Source organism: Eublepharis macularius, chromosome 11 (assembly GCF_028583425.1).
Source record: "Eublepharis macularius isolate TG4126 chromosome 11, MPM_Emac_v1.0, whole genome shotgun sequence".
In the NCBI taxonomy this organism is placed as follows: domain Eukaryota; kingdom Metazoa; phylum Chordata; class Lepidosauria; order Squamata; family Eublepharidae; genus Eublepharis; species Eublepharis macularius.
The window spans coordinates 67,558,429-67,582,728 of NC_072800.1; the positions used below are offsets into that span (position 1 = coordinate 67,558,429).

A 24,300-nucleotide genomic window follows, 5' to 3' on the forward strand; every position below is an offset into this window, starting at 1 on the left:
AAATTGATTAATAAATGCCAAAAGTTAACCTGGGCATTTTCTGCATTCCGCCACTTAGATGGGGTTCTGGATATTCAATCCATGAGGATTCATGAGGATCAGATCTGCTTTGGGACTCTAATTATCACACTTGAAAGGGTTGAATCAAAGTGGTGTCTATTTCTTCTGTAGTAGAAAAATGTGTCACGTATGCCTGCATACCTGCTATTAATGTATTTTGCATTTTGTGCTGCTCATAACTGTTTGCTAAGGTAGTATTTTGTATACTGTATAAATCATCTGAGAGTGTGTTAACTGCTAACATGTAATGTACTGAACCAGTGGGGGTTGACTGTTACCTCATGAAAGTATTTACTTTCACTTCTATGGTAAGTGTCCTTGGACGCAAGCTGCGGGCAGCGAGCGATGTATCTTTTCTCAGATCTGAGATGATTTCATTCTGTACTATGTCTAGCCTAAACTAATCAGTTCCCATGTAACTAATTGGGGTTTTCGTGCCAGAATGTCAATGGACCCAGAGGGTGGGAAGTTTCCCTATAATTAGTAGTGCCCTTTTTTGAATAGTTACTTCTGCCAATTGCTATCTTTGTGTGAACACCTTGAACTGTATGGATCCCTAATAAAGTTGTTTCAACTGGAACACCTGTGTGTTAACTGTGGAGAACTTGAGGGACCTACTGCCAAGGACTGACAAAATGCCCCATTCTGGAGAACAGATCATTTTCATCAGTTGTTGGGCTGAGGACTATTCAGTTTCATCAGCTGATTGGCTGAGGAAACTTGCAAGGTTTGGGGGGCTTTTTTAAAAGATACCACTGCTGCTGCTTTTAAATACCAAAAAAGAATGGACTGAGAAGTACAGGAAGCACAAGGGATAAACTTTAAAATATCAAACAGGATTCAGGACTCTGCAGAGTTTTTGTGTTAGCCATATTGCAGCATTTTCCCACACCAGTTGCAAGGGTTTTTTTAGGCAACAGTGTGGGGAAAAATGGATTGGTTGCTATTCAGCCAGTCAGGGCACAGGGAGACAAAGGTGTGTGTGTGAGAGGGGGGGCAGGGCCAACCTCACATTGAAGAAAGAATTCTGCACTTCAAAAAAAGCCATTTGACTTCCCCAGAAAAAAAAATCAGGTATGTGTGCAGGGAGAAAAGTCAGTGAAAGATCGATTCTGCAGCAGATGCATCCTTTTTCTGTGCAGAATGAAAAAAATTCTGGGATGCAGTTTGGAGACTGAATTGGGGTATTTTGACCATGTGTGCAGAATTTTGGAAAGAAATTGATGAAATATGGGGCTCAAACCAATGAAAAAGCCCTGTGTGGAAAATACCCCGATGACTATAAGTGCAGGAAACAATCAAGGCCATAGCTAGGATTGCTGGCACCTGAGGGGCAGCTCCAGGGCTGTTGCTGACCCCCTGAGCACTTGTGCGTCCGTGCAAAGTGCGCGCCTGCACCCGGATTGCGTGATGATGTCACAACACGTGCCGCCATCACACAGGGCATGCCGCTGTGAGCAAGCCACCCCGTTAGCTCAGCAGGCAGATGGGGTGGCACGTGGTTGGCCTTCCAGCCCTCTCACTCAGTTGCTCTGCATGCTGCCCTGGCTGCCTGCTGTGCCTGGTGCACAGCTGCTGCACCCAGCTGGAAGCACACGGTGGCGGCAGCGCAGGGCAACTGACTGGGAGGGCTGGGAGGCCGCCTGCTCAGTTGCCCCATGCTGCCCCTGCCAGCATGCGCTCTCACCCAGGCACAGCAACTGCAGGCCAGGTGCAGCCATCGGCGCAGCAGGTGGCCAGGGTGGCACACAGGCAGCCTCTCAGCCCTTCCACTCAGCCGCCAGCTCCGTGGCACTGTCACCGGCAGCTCCATGGCGCGTGCTTCTGGCCGGCAGCTGCGCCTGGTGCCCCCTCTTCGCCAGCACTAGGGGCAGGTGATCCCCCCTGCCCCCCAGTAGATCCAGCCCTGGAAACAATTTTTACAGAGAAGGGAGAAAAAATGCACAGTAATCCCAAGAAAATTCACAAGTATTTAACTTCATAACAGGCAGGTTGTCACAGAAACTGAATATAAAGTTTTTTAAAAGTCACAAGTTGGGTCTAGAAAAAGACTATCTGCCACAGAAAACACTAGATGCAATGGATTAGCAAATTAGCAATAATGTTTATGTGTTCTCTTTAAAGACTAAGTAAACAAATGTGAATGTTATTTTGGAACATTTGCCAATCCAGGCTAGATGCACAAAAATTCGTAAAAGAGATTGTACAGAATTAGTATACTACAAGCAAGGACCCATGGGGAGGGGAATCTCACCCCCCGACCTGTCCTTCCTGCCATCTTATCTCAGCCTGTCTTCCTTCTCATAGCCCCTGCCATCTCTCCCCTTTCCCTACTTCCCATTTTTCCCTTTCCCCCTATCTCGCTTCTTGCTCTCATCTATTATTTCTTTTTTAGTTCTTTCCTCAAGACCCCTTTCCACGCTTTCCTTTGCTTTATTTTTCTTTCCTCCTTCCCTACACTCTGGCTCTGCTTCCTTGCCCCTCATCTTCCCTTTTCATTTTCCCTGTCCATTTCTCCTGCCCCCTATTCTTCTGTGCAGCAGTCATTTTGGATTCCCTAGGAAATCCAAAATGGCGGTCTAGATATCATAATTTTGTCAAATATTGGCATTTAAAAACTTTTTTTGTTTTATTTTATCCTTTCTTTTTTAATTTAAGGAGGGTTGCAAGCCTCGGGGTTCCTCCAGATTTGTAGAAACACGTCTCTCTTCAGTATGTGGCTATATGGTGCAAAGTCTTTGATAATTAGATATTAAAATAATGGCCAAGGGACTGAGCTGTGAACCAGGAAATTCCTTCATTTCGCCGCCACATTATAATTTGGCCAACTGTTTGCAGCCTTTGTGTGTCACCCCACCCCCAGACTAGTAAAAACAGCCTGAAGATCTCAGGAATAGACCCACACCCTTAGATCATTTTCCTAACAGAATCCCTTTCATTTGTTTATCTCAGGAAGCCATTCTTCTGTTGCCCTTTATGATGTTTCTATCTGTATTCTTTTGCTATTCTATGATTCATTATTAAAACCTGGTGATGAGATTAATTTTTCCTTCAAGAATTCTTTGAAGCTCAGGCAGCACCTAATTAACTCTGGCATGTATTAACTTTTCAGCCGTTGCTGACATGATTTTGCTATTTTGTTTCTTTATTATAGGCTTTATATATACTGGAGAAGTGGTGCACCGAATGTTAACAGCTACGCAATACATTGCTCCCTTGATGGCCAACTTTGACCCTGGTGTTTCAAGAAATTCAACTGTCAGATACTTTGATAATGGTCTGTATTAATTATTTTGCTGGCTACCCCCCCCCCCCGCCCGCCTGCCCGCTTTGTAGAAAAATCAAAAGAATGACTGAGGAATCTTAGAAGAAAGAAGGTGGCTCAGACATAGAGCAAATGTTCCAAGTACAGACGATGTCAGTTTTACTCCTTGAGATCTCAGTAACACTAATATGATATAGTGGACTGGGATCAGAAGAAAGGGATTCAGATAGATCTCTGCTCATGGCAAAGCTTGTCTCTCCTCTTTACCTATCTCACGTTTTCATTGTGAGGATTAAAGCTGACCTGAGCTCCTTAGAGGAAGGACAGAATAAAATGAAGTAAATAAAATAAATATATACATCCATCCCCACGACGGAAGGGGCTAGAGACTTACTTTTTAAAAAATGAAAGTGAGGTCTCAGAGAACCTGTTACAAATATTTGTTAAAACATTATCCTAGCACAACAATGTTTGGTTGCTGATTTTTAGAAAAATGGACAGAGCAGGGCTTCAGAGGGTGATAAATGTTGGTTTTCTAGCTTCCACTCAGACCAAAAATTAATGAATGAAAAATCCCACCAGATAGCCATTAGGCTAACATTTATAACCTAAAGTCTTTAAGACTTTATATGATGTGTAGCAAGAAGATTGCTACAATGGAATATGCAGGGGCTGAAAAATCACTAATGCTGTAGTCCTAAGAATACTTACCTGGGAGTAAGCACTAGCAAAAAAAAATAGGGCTTACTTCAGAGTAAATTTGCATAGGACTGCTCTGTAAACCTGCTATATAATTTTGTGACACTATATATGCATATACTGTGCATGAATCTTTTTTTAAAAGAAATTGGGAGATGAAATGAATCTTGATATGAAAGAACTGCATTTTGTATAAAACAGAAAGGGGTCCAATCAATATTCAGAAAATAAATTAAACATGTCTGTTTGTTTCACACCATGCAAAATGCAATATATAGCAAAATCATTTATGCAGTGAGATTATGAAAAGCCCATTTGAAAACAGCACAATGAACATGTTTCAGTTTTTCTTCAGAAAACATTTTCTAAGGAAACAAGACTAAAATTGCAATATGCTATTGCTGAATCCTACTTTGAGGGCCCAAGATTTTCTCAGGGATGGGTGACTTACACTGACCTATCTTGTGCTGTCTTTGGGTCAGTCTAATAAAAAAAATTATAGAAGAGAGGTAAATCAAAACATTTCACTTCCCCTAATGGGTTCTTCGGAAAAGATACAATCCTGACTATGAAAGATGTCTCCAGTAAAATATTGCAGTAAAAGCTTTGTTATTGTGGGTGGGAGCAGGCCAGCTCAGTTAGCTACATGCCTACATGCAAACCAAGTGACTCGGGCAGGTGCGTGTCACTTAACTGGCTTAGCAGCAAACTGGCTGAGTGACTTGGGGCGGGCGGAGCCATATGAGAGACTTGGATGGGCAGCACCCAAGTCACTTGCTCCCACAGCAGTTGAATGACCCAAGCAGTTGGTGAACTCTGATCTGGAGAACTGGGTTTGATTCCCCACTCCTCCGCTTGAAGCTAGCTGGGTGACCTTGAGTCAGTCACAGCTTCTTGGAGCTCTCTCAGCCCCACCTGCCTCACAGGGTGATTGTCGTGAGGATAATAGTAACACACTTTGTAACCCACTCTGAGTGGGTGTTAAGTTGTCCTGAAGGATAGTATATAAATTGGATGTTGTTGTTGTTGTTGTTGTTGTTGTTGTTGTTGTTGTTGTTGTTGTTGTTGTTGTTGTTGTTGTTGTTGTTGTTGTTGAGTCTGCTGTTGCAAGGAGGGCGGAATATAAATTGAATTAAATAAATAAGTTGTTGTTGTTGTTCAGCTGCTCTCCAGTAGAGTGACTTAGGTGGGAGCCAGCCAAGTGGCTTAGCTGGGAGTCATCTGAATCACTGAGCTGCAGCAGAGTAACAGCTTTGTTAATTGGCATAGTTCATTAACCGGCATCCCCAGTTACATATGAATTTTGGTTAACAAAGTTTTTTCTGTATTAGAGTTTCTTTCAGGTATCAGGATGCGTAATGTTCTTTCTCAGCCTTTGCACCACCTTTTTTATATGCTAGACACCTGGAATGAACCTTCACAACCTGGCAACCAACCAAACAAAATGCAGCAGAACAGTTAGGAATACCTGCTCAATAGGTCTCTGGTTGATGTTGCCTAGGGTTGCAGAAACAGGGATTGTCAAAACACCACGAAGTATCATTAGTATGCTACAGTCAGTCGAGTGCACTGTAAGCTGTGGAGAATGGTATATGAGGATCAAAAAGACAAGAATATTGTGGTCACCATTCAAAGACTGCAAAGCATCGCTAATGGTACATTATCTATAAATTCATGGTATCTATAATTTCAATGGTACACTATCTATAATCTTAGTTAACGAGTAGGATTTAGTGAGGGTGCTTCTCTTTAGATGGATGGGTTTTCAATGTTTGTATTCCTGTTTTAATATTGTATTACCAATTTTATTGTTTGTATTTATATTATTTTAGTAGTATTTTTATATCTATGCTGTAAACTGCCTCAAGCACTAGTATGGTGGAGACGCTGTATATAAGTTAAATAAATAATACATTACATGATTTAATATCCTGTCACTCTAAAAGTTTGCTAAATGTTATGCATAACAAATGGACAAAGTGAAAATTGAACTCTTTAAATAAACTTTTCTTTGCATCAGCATTTCTGTAAACATCCTCATGGCCAATGGGTTGTAGCTAAGTGACCGATGTAACACTGTGATTAGAGGAAGTAGACATGTTCCACTACCTGTTTTTTAAGATTTCAGATTTTCCTATAAACTCGGATCTTTTCTCTGGTTTGTATAGAAAAATCTGTCTTGTCTATCCATGGTTCCAGTCTCTGAATTTTGTATCCACTGATGAGGCCATGTTGAGAATTAGATATATCGAGGAGAAAGATCCAGGTCCAGTAACATCTTAAAGACTAAATTAGATTTCCAAGTTATGAGTTCCCTTTGTCAGATTCGAGGAATGGATGCCAATTGCTTGGTCGAACAAGGGTTTTGCTTTCAGGTTTGAAGCTGGTACTGTTGGATGCTGAACTAGAAGGACCTTTGTCCTTATATAACTCCTTGTGAGCATTTCATTGATCAAGGCTGCCTGTTATCAGTGAAAAGTGTTTACACAACTCAAGTGTCTTGTTCTACAGCAAACACTGCTTCCATTACATCCAGAGCAATAGTAAGCAAGTAGAACATCTGAAAATAATCTCTGCACAGATTATAGTTGCACAGAGTAGCTACCATTAGTTGTAAGTTACTTGGCATCTCTTAGACTTACAGTGCTGCTGTAAATATGGTGCTCTTGACTTTTTGAAAAGATTGGTGTGAGCTACAATAGAAGAAGAGGTCTCTCTTAGTTATATTGGTCTAAAACATTTTAGGGTATCACTGGTACAATTAAAAGTAATGCCTATTATTGAACTAAAACATTTTAGGATATCACTGATATAATTAAAAGTAATGTTAATTTTGCAAGGCTTATAACATTACCACCGTTTTTGTGGTATTGAGTTCAGTGTTTGCTGCATCTGTTACATTCAATGGCTGCTGATAATTAACTGCAATGTTTTCTTTGTTTCCTGTCTGTGCTGGACATTGCAGGTACTGCACTGGTAGTCCAGTGGGATCATGTACATCTACAGGATAATTACAACCTGGGCAGTTTCACATTTCAAGCAACACTTCTCAATGATGGGCGTATAATTTTTGGTTATAAGGAGGTAAGTTTGTTCTCAAAATGATTTACCTAAATTTATATTACTTTCACTCTCAGGATGAGTAACAGCAGGTGATAAAATACGCACTTTAAACTGCTTCAGTTTTTAAAACGCTTAAGTGCCTGTAGATATGTTGACACAAAAGTAGCCTCAGACTTGATGTTCTTTGACCAGGCGGTTCAGTGTTAGGGAAAGCCATACACAAATGTTTTTCTCTGTGCCCAGGCTTTCTTAAGCTGTCTTAAATTTATCCGAAACATTATTAACATTAAGACTATCAAATGCTTACTTCTGCTGTCAACCTGCAAACAGAAATTCTCATCTGGGGTTTTAAGCGGCGTTTGGATTTTGCTGACCTTTGTTGTCTTTCCAATGTTTTCATTGTTTGGTAGTTTTCCCCAGGATGCAATTGCTATAATCTAACACCAACGTTAGTTCAAAATGACAAGCCAGCACAGCATCTACTCCAAATGCTAGCAAGATATGGTCTTTCTTCCTCTCAAAAATTTATTTTGTAACAGGTGTCCTGTTGAAGAGTTCTGTAGAGTTCAAAATTTTTTGCAATATTTTACATTTTGGTTGGCCCTAATAAAAAGGTATTACTTGGATTTTGTTTTTTGTTTGGTATTTTGTGCGGGCCAATGTGGCTGGTTGTTTGGCATGTTACATGCACGCTGTCATAAATTTTATTTATTTATTTATAGTCCGCCTTCCTCATTGAAACTCAAGGGGGATGACACAGTATGAGATTAGTACAATCAGTATCAAGTAACCCCCAGAGTCCCAAGGGCCAGGTTCAGTTTATAAAGTAATGTTTACAAATTCAAAATGTAAATCCAGTTTATTTAAATATAACAGAACATAACTGTGAAAACGTTCCCAAAGCTATCAATACTGGTTCACTAACAAGTGTCCCCAGAGCAGAGTTCTACTCACAATCCACTTTGTAGAGGGCTCAGACGGTACTGTGAGTTTGTCCAGAGGCTATGCCTGGAATGGAGTCCCAAATATCCAGAAGACCTTCTTGCAACAGCAGGAACTATTTGTAGGAAGATGCTGGATGAATCCTTGAGTTTGTTTGTTGCCCTAGGAGCAGTTCTCCTTCCCTCTTGGCCAGACAAAGTGGGGCAGCTCTGTACTAGTGTTACCGGAATTGGTCTCCTTGTGATAAAATGATTTGTGGGGGAATTAGCAAGCAAGGAGAATGGCTATGCAAGAAGGTTAACAAGTGGGAAATCTCCACCAATTTCTACCAGGTCCACTCCCCAAGGTAGCAGACAAAGCTGGTGCTTAACATCAATCTACAACTTTTATTAAAGAACAAAACTGCATGCACATACACTCAGAATTATGGGGGTAAAATAATTATACACACACACACACAGTCCTAGGAGGCTAGCCAGAAGTCGGAATAGAGGGGGCGGAGTATATTTACCAATCAGAGGAACAGCGTGGTCCATGGAGGACGAGAGCTTCAAACGCCAGCATTCTTGGCCAGGAGAGAGGGAGAGACTTAGGGAAGCAACCCTAAGGGAGCAGCACTTGGACTCAGGAAGTGTGCACGATTTGAATGAGGTCAGGGCTCTACTTTTATAGGTAAAATGTGCCCTGAGATGGGAGAGCCCACCTAGCCATTAGAACAAAGGCTCCAACAGTCAGTTCCTGGGTTTGACAAAGAGTTTGATTGCCTTGATTGGTAGCTGCCAGGGCATGTGAAAGCAAATGCAAAACTTGTTCTAGCGCTGTACAACACGGATAGTTTGTTAGTGAATTCCACCGGAGCCAAGTTGATGGACTTAGGTGGGGACTGTACCTTCCCAGGAACAACTGTATATACTTTAAAATGTCATTTGATTAGCTCCTCAATCAAGGACAGGAGATCTCATCACGGAAGAAGGGAAAGGAATGTGTTAAGTGGGGACAACTCTGCGAGACCTTTGTTGCACTGGGCACCTTTGGGACTAGAAGGATAGTAAATCCAATCGCCTCTCAATCATTCTGCATTCCTGTACAGCATTCCATACATGCCATGTTCTCCCGGACAGGACTCAGCAACTGTTAGAGGCTCTCTAGTGGCAATACCGCAGCCTTTTTAACTCCAGAGGCCTGAACATCTTTAATATCACAAGCAGCCATATATAAAACTGCTATTAAAATAGCGGAGGCCGGGCCGACTGCTTACACTAGGGTGTTGATCTCAGGCAGTCAGTGAAGAATTAGGTGCCCAAAATTCATGTTCTTTGGTCTTTGCAGCTTCTTCAGCTTTTTCTAGCCACTCCCAGGGATAAAGTGTTCTCCCAAGGATAAGTGTTCAATCCTCCTAACTAGCAGTTTCAGCTCTGTGTCTGATTTGGATCCAAAGCTTGGAAACAAGCCTTGACTCTCAGAGAGCACTGCCTTCAGCACTCCTCTCTCCCTCCCAGTCTTTTCAGCTAGCCCAGTCCTGCTTTATACCACCTCTCTTGATCATGGGGGCCTTTTCAAACACATGCCCTATGGGCCTTTGCTCAAATCTACATACACATCAGTTATCTGCTAGTATGGTCTGGCCTAAGGTCTATCTAAGTATCTACATTCTACTAATCAGACATAGGCCCTAAACTCTTTTTTCGATACAGGCTTACATGATGTTGTGGATAGGGTTGCCAACTCAAGGGTGAAAATTTCCGAGAGATTTGGGGGTGAAACCTAGCGAGGGTGGAATTTGGGGAGGGATCTCAGTGGAGCATAATGCCATAGAGTTCACCTTCTAAAGCAGCTATTTTCTCCAGGGGAACTGTTCTCTGTCACCTGGAGGTCAGTTGCAATTCTTGAAAATCTCCCGGTCCCACCAGAAGGTTGGCAACCCTAGTTGTGGACATATTCTAACATAAGTCCCTACTTTATGACTTATGCCCACAATCCCACTATATGGTTTTATGCACACCCTTACTGGACCTTGCTGATGATGTGATTGAAAACTGAGAGCTTGTTTAAGTATTAATTGAGCTTGCTGGAGAGTGCAAATAATAGCTTACTCAAGGGATCTACTCCTATGGGCAAAGCGTTCATTAAAGATCATGGCAGTCCCTTCTATAAGGTAGGTGTAAGGGAAATGGTAATCTTCAAGGAGTGGCTGAACAAATACTTGTTAGGGATACTTTAGGGTGTTCCTCCACTGGGCAGGAGCTTGGACTAGATAGTCTGTAAGACGCCTTTCAACGCTATGATTCTATAATAACATATGATTTATATACCGCCCTTCAGGACAACTTAGAGTGGGTTACAAAGTGTGTTATTATTCTCATGACAATCACTCTGTGAGGTGGGTGGGGCTGAGAGATCTCTGACTGACCCAAGGTCACCCAGCTGGCTTGAAGCAGAGGAGTGGGGAATCAAACCCAGCTCTCCAGATTAGAGTCCTGTCGCTCTTAATCTCTACCCCAAACTGGCTCTATTCTATGAAATTAGAAATATAATTTCACACAAGAAGCTGCTGCATTCTTGAATGCCTACTTTCTCTGAAGTTACCCTACTCATTTTAGTAGACCCCCTTTCATTTAGTAGACCTCTTTCAACTTACCAGTCATCTCTGATTGTGTTTGAGCCAGGGTTTGGAAAATATTCTGTTGCAAACAATTTCTATTTATGTCATTTGCAGTCAGAATTTCTGATTATAGTGCAAACTATTAACATGAAAACTAATAATTTTCCTGCTCAACTTGTCCACTGCCTGTCATCAGAAGTTACTGATGTCTCTTTGAGATATCTTATCAATTTTCTTGTAATCAACCTAAATAAAGGGGAAATATCTGAAAACGAAAAATAAAACACACATTAACTGTTAACACTTAACAGTCTTCCTTCACTCAACCTACTTCAACATGTGCTGCTCTGCTTATGGGAATTTGGTGCTATTAAAAGCTAGTCACCATCAGAATCTCTGACGATAAATGGAAGTGATCAACTGGCTAATACCCTTAGATTATTAGATTTCCAATTAAGCATCCTCAACATTGTAAAAAAGAAATATACAATGCGCTCCTAAGCAAAGTTGCACTTCTTAAATCCCATTTACTTCAGTGGACTTGGAAGGACGCAACTCTTCTTAGGATTGTACTATAAATGATATAATCAGCGTTTATCTTCAAAATGATTATCTTGTAAAATGATATACAACATCGTGAATATTAAATCCTTGGTAGGGATATCAAAACATTTTCATAGATGAAAGTTCACCTAAAAAGACAGCAATCAATATTATTTTTCATAGCATGTAGCAGAAGAAAGGAATTCTATTCTTTGCTCTCTGCCTCAGGACTATTTTCTGCCGCCTTTGCCCCATCCAGGCTCCTCCCAATGTAGTAACTTTTGTAATGGTTCCTGTGTGAATTAAGGGCTCATTACTTTTTAATGAGCAAGCATAGAATTCACATTAAGGCAATGTAAAAAAATGTTCTAAATAAATTAGGGGCCTTGCATCGAGCATTTATTAATTACGTGTAGAGATACAGGAAAAGTTGCACTCCTGAACGTTAGCCCTACTTATGCAAAAATTAAAAAGCTGCTTTTCAGCAGTGAAGCTCTTAAATATCAGAGCTACTCTCAGATTTACTATATAAAGACAGAAGCCCTGCTTTCCTTTGTTAGCATTAGTGTTTACACAATGGAATTCCTACAAAATATTAATAACAGAAACCAAATTCATTCCCCATTATAAGTTTTCTGTGCGGCTCTGTGTGTGCAAATTGTATTTGATGATCAGCAAAGTGGTATTAAAAGGAGAGATGTTTACATAATAAGCCAGCAAAACTGCTTGAGAATGGTATTCACTGTATGTTAGGATTTTACTGGTTTCTTCCCTGCAGTGAACTGACAATGAATCCTTTAATTGGCTTATGCAAAGTAAATTTGCTTCTGCTGGTGATTACCAAAGGTACACGAGAAAATGTAATTTCCAAAACACTTGTGAGAGATTGATTAACGGATTCATCAGAACTTAAGTACTAGACAAAACCAAGTTGTGCTTAAATAGTCTTTTCACTCCCCCCCCCCGCATTGTTTTTCCTCTGGGTGAGGGGGGGAATCACTTTGCTACACAGAGAATCCAAAGAGAACACACTTGGAATAAAGGCAAATTTCTCCATGTCTAGCAAACTAATGCCCTACTGATTTCTAAAAGAGGTGTCTATTTGGCCATCGCTTCAGAATCTGTAGTATATTTACAGAATATATTTACAGAAACTCACCTGTTCCTAAAGGGTAATTGCGCCATCTACTTTAGTTTTGAAGAATGTTTGCCATCTTTGGAGCCCTTTAAAAGCTTTAGATTGTGGTACATAATCACTTCAAAGAGTTAACTAAATATATCATTAGCTGCTGCTAGAGTTGGACACACCTACCTAAACATAATTTGGGGGATTTAGACTTCTGTTATAAAACAGACCCCTCCCCCCCCAAGAAAACAACTTCCTGATTTACTCACATGTCAACTGGGTGTAGTGCACCACTAGTAACATGAAAGCAATATGTACACCATTAATACAAGATTAGGACATATGCTACCATCTGTATGACAAAGAAGTATTTATATTTTTATTTTTTATTTTATATATTTATAGCCCACCTTTCTAACTGAGACTCAAGGCAGATTACACAGTGTAAATAATGCAATCTAATGAAACAATGAACATCCCAGGAGGATGTTGACAGGATCCTGCGGCTGGTGAGGCCCACTGCGTGCTCCTTGGACCCCTGCCCCTCGTGGCTGGTTAAGGCCAGTATCGATGGGCTAAAGGCCCCGTTGGAGGCCATTATTAATCTATCACTGAGCTCTGGGGGTTTTCCCAGGGCATTAAAGGAAGCCGTAGTGCAGCCCCTCCTGGAAAAGCCAACCTTGGACCCCACCGATCTATCCAGTTACCGCCCAGTCTCGAACCTCCCGTTTCTGGGTAAGGTGATTGAGCAAGCGGTGGTAGAGCAGCTGCAGGGTTTCCTGGAAGATACATCGGTCCTGGACCCATTCCTGTCCAGTTTCTGCCCAGGTCACGGGACTGACACAGTGTTGATCACCCTCACAGACGATATCTGTAGGCATCTGGATCAAGGCGGGTCAGTGCTGCTGGTGTTGCTAGATCTCTCAGCAGCGTTTGACATGGTTGACCATGAATTGTTGACCCACCACATTGCCAATGTGGGGAGCCAAGGGACTGCCTTGCTTTGGCTTGTCTCTTTTCTCCACAGTCGGGGACAGAGAGTAGCACTGGGGGAGAGGTTATCAGCATGCTAATCCTTGGTGTGCAACGTCCCACAGGGGGCGTTACTCTCCCCATTGTTGTTTAATCTCTACATGCACCCTCTTGCCCAGCTGGCACGGAGTTTCAGACTGGGTTGCCATCAATATGCGGATGACACCCAGTTGTACCTGTTGATGGACAGCCAGCCTGGCTCTGCTCCCAAGGCCCTAATTAGAGCACTGGGGGTCATGTCTGGACGGGCGAAGCAGAGCAGACTGAAGTTGAACCCCACAAAGATGGAGGTCCTGTACCTGGGCTGTGGGGGGATAGATATGGGGATTCAGCTCCCAGCCTTTGAGGGGGCACCACTTGTGCCCGTTTCATCAGTCAGGAGCCTTGGTGTGATGCTGGACTCCTCCTTGTCAATGGAGGCCCAGGTCAATGCAGCTGCCAGAACTGCCTTTTCCCATCTTCGGCAGGCCAGGCAGGTTGCCCCCTATCTCTCAACCCATGACCTAACAACAGTGATCCATGCAATGGTCACCTCCAGATTAGATTACTGTAACTCGCTCTACACAGGGCTTCCCTTGGGCCTGACCCAGAAACTGCAGCGGGTCCAAAATGCTGCTGCTCGTGTCCTGACAGGAATTTCATTCAGGGCACATGTGACTCCCTGCAGCAGCTGCACTGGCTCCCTGTGAAATTCTGGATCAGGTTCAAGGTTCTGGTTCTGACCTAAAAGCCCTAAATGGACTGGGACCAGCATACATGAGGGACTGCCTCTCCCCATATGTACCTCGGAGGGCTCTTAGATCTGCAGGTAAATACCTACTGGTGGTTCCTGGCCCCAGGGAGGCTCGGCTTGCCTCGACCAGGCCCAGGGCATTTTCTGTCCTGGCCCCAACCTGGTGGAACTCTCTGTCGGAAGACGCTCGGGCCCACCAAGATCTTGTATCTTTTTGGTGGGCCTGTAAGACGGAGATGTTCCACCAGGCATATGGTTGAGGCCAGCGCTGGATCAATCTAATTAGCCTCCCTGCCGGTCTCCTGCCGGGGGGGGGCATATGGTCCATCTGCCGCCCCATACTTGAGGAGTTAGAGTTTCACCAACCCACACCTCCACCCTTTTCTTCCCTTGTGTATGGTGGGCAGGAACAGGGGGAAGGGTGCACCATCTGGAATGCTGAAATCCATGTTGGTACTGAGATGTATTTTATTGGTTTTATTTATTGTAATTTATTTATGATTGTAACCCACCCTGAGCCTGCTTGGGGGGAGAGCGGGTTAAAAATCTAATCAATCAATCAGAAACAATGCAAAAATGTATCATTCATGATATGCAAACTGAAGCAGAACATGAAATTACAGAAGTAGAAAATAATGTAGAAAGAACAGGATATCACATACAATAAATGGATAATACATATCATGACTATATAAACTACAGTGCTGATTTGCTTTAAAAATGCACCTTCTAGATCTGTTCTGTTATTATTTATTTATTTTTATTCATTTAACTTGTAATCTGCCCTCCCTGTGAGCGAGCTCAGAGCAGATGACAATGCAACCCCAATAAAACATTTCTAAAATGTTTCTATAGGTGGGAGGTAGGGGCAGCAATGAGTTCCCCCATGTGGTGCCCACTGACACCTTTAATGGTGCTCACCAAGTGGTTTTAGAAAGTGGGTGGGGCCAGTGGGGCTTTTGCCCAGCAGGGCTTTTGATTGGCTGTTCAAGATCTGCTTGGCTGTGCAGATTTTTAAAAGTTGCTTTGGCGATAGCTGCCACCGCAGCACAAGGATCTTCACTGTATTACAGAAGATAAATGTGTGTCTGCAAGAAAATATTTTTAAACAATGTGCTCCTTTTAAAAGGGATCCCCTCCAAAACAATTGTATAGGCACTTTCCTGGTCTCCTCAGGCATGCCATTCTGCAAGGTGGGAGACACCACAGGGAATGCACATGTGCAGGCAGCTATCAGTCTTATCCCCTTGTATGATGGTACCTTAAGAAGGCTTTACTCAGATGAGTGAAGTTGTTATGGTGGAGCAAAACAGGAGAGGCAGTCCTGCGGACATGAGGGTTCATGGCCAGGAAGGCTATGTGCTAACCAGTACCTTGAATTGACCCCAGTGACTGGTAATCAATAAAGTGACTGTGGAAAGGATGTAATGTTCATATTTTGCCTAGCTCATGGCAGCATTCTATACCAGCTGGTGTTTCTGAGTTAACTTCAAGAGTAGATCCATGTAGAGTAGATTACAATAGTCTAGTTTCAAGGTCACTGTGACATGGATACATGTGGCCAGTCGAGTCAAGGGAGAGAGTGATTTTCTGAGCTAAATGAAGATGGTAGAAAACATTTTTACAACTGCATCACAGTTGATATCTGTATGACATTACTTTCTTTTTGTCTTGCAGATTCCTGTCTCAGTGACACAGATAAGCTCAACCAATCACCCTGTGAAAGTGGGGCTGTCAGATGCATTTGTGGTAGTCCATAGGATCCAGCAAATTCCCAGTACGTAATTAAAGCATTACTAATGAATGTAGTATAAATTGGTGCAGGGGAGGGGGGCAAGAAGGGAACAAAATTAAAGAGGCTGAAAAGATGTTTTAACTAAACAAAAATGTGATAGTAGTTTCAATTTACTGATTTTAATGTAATTTTATTTGGTTTACAATTCCCACTGTAACTAACTGCCTCGTTGTTTGGCTTGAACTGATAAGCAAAATTAAATTGTTAAGCAAGAAGGAGACAGTGTAATTCTGTATTCCTCAGGTACTCCATTATAACTTCCAGAATAGATAACATTATGGGGCAAACAAAGTATGGGATCCATTTACGCCATCAAGGGAGGACTCCTTATACAGGAAGAAAGCTCTGCCTTTAGCGAAACAGCCTGCAAGACTTTACCATGTGTGATTGGGAGACAGGCATTCCCTAAACACATTGTGTGAAAGTACCCCACTTTCCAGTTTGGGCTAAATTGGAGCTAAATAGTGTAAGGGAAAAAGCCCTCCATACTGTATCTCACTCCTAGCTGCAGGCTTAACTTTTATTCACAATTTAAGGAAGGTGCCCAGTCTGGGCAGTGGCACACAGAAGGGATTGTTGATACACTGATGAAGATTCTATCACAAGAACTTGAGTGGGATGAAATAAGAGAGAATTTATTTAGTTGAATAATTAACACACAAACTGTTGTGATAATATCAATTATATAGTAATAACTTGGCAAACATTAGACAGAAAGCCTACCACAAATATTCCAACCATCAACGTACACTGTGTCATGAATTCCACTCGAGAAGGAGAAGGCTAAAGGCCAAAAAGTAAAGAAAGTGAAAGTAGGTGGGCCTGGCTGTAGCAACCTACCCACCCATGCAGTTCCCAAGGCAATGTCTGGGAAGCCAATAATCCAAAACAATCTGAGAGTAAGAGAAGTAAGGCACTTCACAGATGACCAGAAGGCATACTCCTTATCTACTACAAAAAAAGGTGATTTGCAGCTCATCAAACCATGTTTTCAAGATCTCTCACAAGCACACCCTAATGAAGCACAGCTGAACAGAATGCAGTAAATTCAGGACTGAACATAGCAGGGCAACTCAGGGTAAATGGTGAAATGGGCCATGAGCATGATTTTGGTTTCAGTTACTGGGCCAAAGGCTTGAGTTTCAAAACAGAAAAATTATTTTCTCCTCAGGCTTGGAATGTGGGGGAGGGGCAAGGCGGGTTTACAGTTATGCCATGGAGCCTGCCCCCTGGATTAACTTTATCAGTTCTCTCAGATAATTATCGCTCAAGGTGGATATGAGATGTTGATGAGAAAGTACAACTTTATGGGTATAATCCCTTTGCTCTACAGCATCTGGTGTTTTAGGGAGCTAAATTAAACAACAAATATGGGATAGAGCTCTTCAGGTTGATAGAGCATGAGTTAAATCTGCTCTTGTGGCTGGGAAATGTGGCAAAATTCCCTTTATACATTCCCTAAACACCGTAGAGCCTTTATTCAGTCTGCTTTAATGTATTCCTATCAGCTCTCTTGGAAAGGTAATAGCCACATATACTTACTCTCTACATAGCTGCCCTTGCCAAAGTGGCATGGTTGAAACAGTCAAATACATGCTAGTGCATTTTTCATTTTACAAGAACAATCAGAAAATATATATTATCCTGAGTCTATCCAGATTTGATAAATGTTATACCTCCTTCCTCCTTGCTGATCATTTTAACGAAACCACCCTAAAGCAGTAAAATATTTAAGGTTTGTTAAGAAAGAAAATATTATGTATATTTCCTTTCCCCCAACATTTCTGTTTTTTCTGAAGAGGGAAGGGTGTCTACCGTGGCTTCAGAATTGCCAGAAATGTTACAATTCTGTCTAGGATGGAATTGTAACACTTAGCATGATCACACCACTGATGCATTAACTGAGGTAAGAGAATGTCTTTCACCGAATCCAGGGCACCCTGTCCTACTCATTTAATACACAATCAGTACTATACTAGCGCTTTCTAGACTCTCTGTTTTTTTGTGGAAGGGAGCTTAAGAGAGGAGGGGGGAGTTGGTCAGTCTGTTCAGGATCTGGAACCCCTGCCACCATTAGTAAAAGTATGAGTCACAAATTAGATTTTGTTGAACTAATACAAACACATTCCTCTCTTCTTTAACCAATGGTTTATGTGAACATATGGGCAGTGAAAGTGTGCTAAGGGATAATTAATCTGCATTAAGTACATGGTATAACTATTGATTTAAGCTACAGTATTTTTCATAGATGGATAAACTGTGAGACAGTTTAGTGCCTGTGTTGTAAAAAAGAATCAATTTAAATGATTGTCTTAGAAATAAATCATTCACACATATCGTTATCCTTTAAAAATTGAGTTAGATAAGAATATAACAAACGTTAAGCTCATTCAACCAATAATAACTCTGGGAAATCAATGACTTCAGATGGAGAGCAGAGCACACTCTGGTTTCTCTTATAAAACTTGAAAAAGTGAGACATTTAGACTAGGGTTGTGCATCTAGAAAGTTTGGGTTTCAGGGGTTCCAGAACAATTCCATTTTATTACTAGTTTCTTCCAGCTGGGTTGCTCTCAGCTCGGACCTGGGCCGTTTACAGATGGCTTACCTTCTGCCGCTCCATGCCACAACGCCACGGCTCGTGCTGAGGCGAACGCGAAATAGCGCGTTTTCTCGCTCGAGTTTTGCGCGATGTTGCGCAAAACTCGCACTAGAAAACACGCTATTTCGCATTTTTCCGGCACGAGCTGTGACGTTACGTCATGGAGCGGCAGAAGGTAAGCCGTCTGGAAACGGCCCTGATTCATTTGGGTTTTTCATTTCAGTCCATTGCACGTGCTTTGGCTGCACATGCACAAATGCTCACTGTTCTTTTCAGGGGTGGGTGGATAAATCAGACTCTGGGGCAGGTTTTTTTCATGATTAACCAAAAACAGCATCAATCATTAGTCCCCCTCCTAGTCTAAATGATTGATCCACTGAGTTTTTTTCTCAAGCACACACACACAGTAACAGACCCATAGAAAGTTAGTGTCGACGGGTAGAGCAGCAGCAGTGGGGCATACCCAAGTAGGAGAGCTCTGCAACAACTGCAAAAAGCTATCCTATTTCATGTTCACTTTTTTCTTTTTCTATAATAAATTTTCCAAAAAACTTACTATCTTTGCATTCTGCTATTGCTTGTTGGTTTCATGTTTCCTTTTTCTTTGTTCCCACAATGAGGGGCATATCCAGCCCCGGTGCCAGTGTTACTGGTGCCTGAGGCCATCCTTGTGCATGCATGCAGCGCGCGCGCACCCCTGGACTGCGTGATGACATCATCGCGTGATGACCTCATCGCCCAGTGACGCCCTGGCCATTGGCTGGCAGGTGGCTGAGGCGGCACCGCATGCAGCCCTGCCGTCCCTGGCCCGCAGCTGCTGCACCCAGCTGGGGGCGTGTGGCGGCAGTGGCGCGTGCCTTCGCCCCCAGCACCCCCTCCGGCCCCAATGGTGGCGCCAGCCCTGGGCATATCCAAGTCCTTCCTTTTGATGCTCTGCAAAATGGGCATTCTTGCTGCCGGTCTTCTCCATTGTCCAAGCGCAGGCAGAATGACTGGCTGAATCTGCCCTCTCAAAACACATGTTTTCCCCAAAAGTTTTCCTTTTGCTGTGGGGGCAGGTGAGATTGTTTTTGAAAGGGCAGAGTAGTGGAATGGCTCACAGGAAGAGGGGGAGCAGTCCTAAACAAGTCTGCTCAGATGTAAGCTCTGTGTTATTCAATAGTGCTTATAAAATGGGACTTTGAGGAAGATTTGATGGTAGGGTTCCCTTAGATTGTAATGTCAAGATTTTTTTTCATCTGAGCAGTCTTATAGCAAGGCATTGCTCTGCATTGGACACCTGGAAGAAAACTGGCATATTAGCCAGGTACCTGGTGGGAGGTGGGGAGAAAAGTGAGTGCTAAAATCAGGAATGGATAGGACAAGCCAAGGTGCAATAATTGTCTGCAAGGCAATTCCTAGTTTCACAAATTATCCATTGTTAAAATAAGCATCGTTTCCCACTGTACCTGAAAAAAAAAATTAAGTGATGTAAATTAACCCAAGTTCTGATTCGCAAAACATCTTTTTTATCAGACCTGCCAGCATGTCAGAACTTAAAACAGTTCATGCTAGTTAAGCCACGTAGGTAAGCTTGAGGACTTTTATTTAAAAATGCAAATGATTGTCATGCTGACATCACAGATTTCTAAAATTCATTTCTCATCCTGTTCCAAATGAGCACATTTATGGGGTCATGCCAAATCAGCATGTCCTGAGTTAACCTTCGCTAATGACTGAACACAGGTTCAGCCGAAGTACCAATGCCATCATTTTTATTTATGTATTCATTTGCTTGCTTTTTTGGACTGAAGAACCTGCCTTCTTTGGGGGAAACAAATTAAAGCCTCCAGCACTGGCAGGAGTTCATTTCAAACACATTCTCTGAATGCTTTGACTTGGCAGGTGCATCCTAGGAAGAAGTCACTGTGGAAGAATAAATCTTCCCTTCTTGGCAAAAGAGGTGCTCAAGTACAGCCCAAATTAGCTTAGCCTCTGAACACACGTTTTAGTTCAGCACATTTGGAATACCAGACAGGTATCAGACCTTCCAGGGTGGGTATCGTGGCCAGAATCTTCCTAGTAATTCATTCTGAATGTCTTGGTGGCAGTAATTTATTTGCCTAATAGGATGTTATGTTCACATCAGAGAGAGAGAAAGACCTTTCATCACAGAATTTAAAAGAATTGGACCTAAATGAAATAACAAGTTGAGTTAATTGGCAATGACAGTGCTCAGCCATGGTAAGAAGTTAAGTAGAATGAATCTGGGAAGGTTGTCTTGATGCCACAAGCTGCCGATATATGCCTATGAAATAAGATAAGAATCGAATCTCTCCCTGCTGTTTCTGGGCTTGGTGAACTTTGCCAGTGTGTAACAGATATTGCTGCTCTAGCTTCTAGGCTGACAGCTTTTTCAAACACTGACAGATCTTGTATGCGGGTAATGGCAGGACAAATAGTCATGATTTCAAAGATAAGCCTTATCCTTTTCCTTTTCCATTCAGCCCATGAGGAGGTAACCAAGATCATGACAAGATATACATGTTTAGTCAGATCATGAATATATAGGGCAGAGGTGCCCAATGTGGCGCCTGTGGCACCTGTCAACTCCTTTCCTGGCATCCACCAAGTGTTTTTAAAAACTGGCCAGGACCAGATAGGGCTTTTACCCCCTGGACTTTAGTTGGCCATTGTAGAACTGATTGGCTGTGCAGGTTTTTTAAAAGTTGCTTTAACAGCTGCTGCCTCCACATCACAAGATCTTCACTTTAAAACCATAGGCATCCTGTTAAACAGAGCTTCTGTCTGAAATGTTGAAATATTAATATTAGAGTTATACATAACCTCACTCCATGACAGTTTGTGGATGGCAATTTGTGGTTGCGCCCACTATCCTGTGACAGAACAGGTGCCCACAGACTCAGAAAGGTTGGGAACCTTTTTTATCCAAGTGCAGTTGATACGTTTGATCAGACACACGTGGTATAATTTTAGGCACTTCGGCTGACTAATATTCTCACTTAAATTTGTTTTTTCCAAAATCTGCTGGATCAGTTAAGCTACAGATGGACGTTTTCTACATTACTGTAGCCTTCTGTGCTGCTTTTCTGTGAACAGTTCTGATGGAATTAGGGCAGGAGGGAGAGACTGGTGACCAGGGACCCACAACAGAATTGGCACACTGTCAAATCCCACGTGGTTGGCTCCTGCCCACATGGTTGGGCCATTTAAATGTTACTGTGTAACATAGGTGTATGAATAGGTGTATAAATTCTTGTGATGTGGGAGAGAAAGAAGAGATTCGCCTGAATAGGAAAGAGTGCACTTTTTAGGGTTATGAAAGTTGTTGAAGTTTCTGCTTACCCACACACCATAATGGATATTTGCAAGGCATTACAGTTTTTCCAAAATCCCCCTCCAGCTGGGTGGACCATTGTTTTGCCTATCTGTTTTTCCCTTGTGGAATAGACCAATATTTTTGGCTGGATTTACTTTGGTCTTACAAATTGTGAAATAATTATGTTTTAGTTCCCGTATTAGGAGGCACCCAGTCAACTCTTCCTCTTCAGTTGGCTGGCTCCTTTTGTATTATCCATTCTTCGTTGTCAAATTGGGCTTCTCTGTGAATCCGTAAGAGCTCTGATACTGCTATTCTCTCCTCCCCCGGCCGTCGTTCAGAGCTACGTGGCGTCTCCCCCATTTCCTCTCCTCCACCTCCTGCATTGTGATCAACTATTAATCTAGTCAAGGAGTCTGCGTTCCTGGCGCACCACCAAAAACTGTACCACTTCCATCTTTGCACATAAATCTTTTGGCATTCAGTGGAAGTGTGTAAGAGCTTGGAAATTCGAAGTAATAGGTCATCACAGTTTCTCTGTGATATACTGCAAAGCTACAAGCCTGTCCTGCAGCCATCAGCTTACTATCTACAACGCTGAACATGATCAGAATAATAAAATAATAAATAGAGAAGCAAGAATTAGATAGTAATTTATCACATTCTTCCTTTTTTAAAGTGGGCTTTTTGGTGGGCTTACTGTGTAGTATATGCAAAAACCTTTCAAAGCAATGCATTAATTGTTTTGCAATGAATATTCTGTTGAGGCAGGCTTTTATGTCAATTTCTATAAATACTAAGGCAATAGTGTGTTGTCTAAACTTACTGAGGAAAAAGTCCCATTGATTTCAGCAAAACTTAGAAGCAAGTCAGCATACTCAGGATTGGTCTGCACAATGGCACATAGGTTTTCATTTATGTGTTTAATCCAATATTACAAAAATGATTGTACAAAACAGGGAGCTGGTTAGCAAGACCTGAGTAGTAGGAGAGGATACATACCATTATATATAGCCATGTGTGCCCTCTCCACTATCTATCAAAAATCCACACAACAGGACCATTCAAGGCTAGAGTATACACAGAGATGGTTAAATTATGGGCCCTCTGGGTAAAGGTTTCTGCAAACCTGAGGAAAAACCTGTTTGTCTAAAAATATGAAAAATTAAAGCAAAATTAGTGGCTAAAACTGTCCAAACTGTAACAGTTCGTGCACAGGTGTCACAGAGGAGTAAATTTTAGGTGGCATTTGGGGGGTTGCCAGAATAAATCAAAATAGCACCCAACAACTGATGCTGCAAACAGAAGGAGGGGTAGAATAGGGAAGCAGGAGTGGCAAGAGAACAGAAAGCACTGCAAGGATGGGGAAAGAGACCGGGCAACGGGGTGGCACTAGGGGATAACCAGGTGGGTGGGAATGTCACCTAGGAAGATCAGGCAGGTAAGTAAGTGTGTTAGAGGAAGGAAAAGATAAAGGTGAAAGAGCCAGGAAGGAAAACTGGAGAGGGATGAGATAGCCCCTCTCCCATGAGTCCTCCCAAGTTCCCCTCTTGTATTTTCTTATTAGTGCCACTCAGGTTTCAGGATTTTGTGAGAAATGTGCTAAATGCTGTCTTAAATGCTTATAACCTTAGTAGGTCAGTTGCAGTTGCAGTTCCAAGATCCTTTTTAAAGGACTTTTTTCTCTTTTACAGAATTAATCCCTGAAGCTACAATTTAAAGGGGAGATTGCTGCAAGGGGAGAGTAGTTTATTACCCTTTCCCTGTGGCTTGTTCTTTCACTGAAAACTGTGCCTTACCACCACTACAGCCCCAACTTGTAAAACTTCAGGATACAGACAGGTTATTTTCAGCTGGGATAAAGGTAGTTGGGGGTGACAGTTTTTAGCGGGAAAGTTGCATGAAGGGAAAGAGTTAAAAAGCTCCTTTCCCCCTTCCTCCCCTTTTAAACTGTAGCTCCAGCAGTTGCATTCTGTAAAAGAATCACTCTGAATAAATTGTTCAAGTTCAACTATTCAATCAATATTTGAATAGTGGGTTTGCTGATGGATGGATTACAAAGCAATGCCTACAAAAGTTCTGTTTTCCCTTTTCAGTACGTTTAATTCTAACGGTTGATACGGCTTGGAACTTCAGTGGTGGCAGTATTTTTGTACAATAAGAAATGTTCCAGTGTGAATTCCGCTTTGAACTATGGAATTGAATTTTCTCTCATTATTTCTTTCTTTCTTGGAAGATGTCCGTAGAAGGACAATATATGAGTATCACCGAGTGGAACTTCAGATGTCAAAGGTTACCAATCTGTCAGCTGTTGAGATGATTCCTCTGCCCAGTAAGTAAAACTCACCAGCACACAGGGGCATAATCCACACCATATCACATCCATTTCTAATTATTGTACCTTTTTCATACAAAAGTTAATTTTGCATTAAATAGGTATAATCTTTATACATCATATATTATGCTTGGTTGTGCAAACATCCCACAATGACCATAATCCTAGTCATTGCTCTGTTATG

At 42.1% G+C, this 24,300-nt stretch overlaps 1 protein-coding gene across 2 annotated transcripts in view; it reads left to right on the forward strand.

Annotated features, from left to right (window-relative positions):
• Positions 1-24,300, forward strand: part of PLXDC2 (plexin domain containing 2) — a 286,502-nt gene that overhangs the window by 213,989 nt on the left and 48,213 nt on the right. For both annotated transcript variants that reach the window (XM_054992093.1, XM_054992094.1), the window contains exons 5-8: positions 3,215-3,337; positions 6,990-7,108; positions 15,743-15,842; positions 24,018-24,113. In XM_054992093.1, the coding sequence (XP_054848068.1) occupies positions 3,215-3,337; positions 6,990-7,108; positions 15,743-15,842; positions 24,018-24,113 (438 nt within the window). The remainder of the gene's footprint in view (positions 1-3,214; positions 3,338-6,989; positions 7,109-15,742; positions 15,843-24,017; positions 24,114-24,300) is intronic.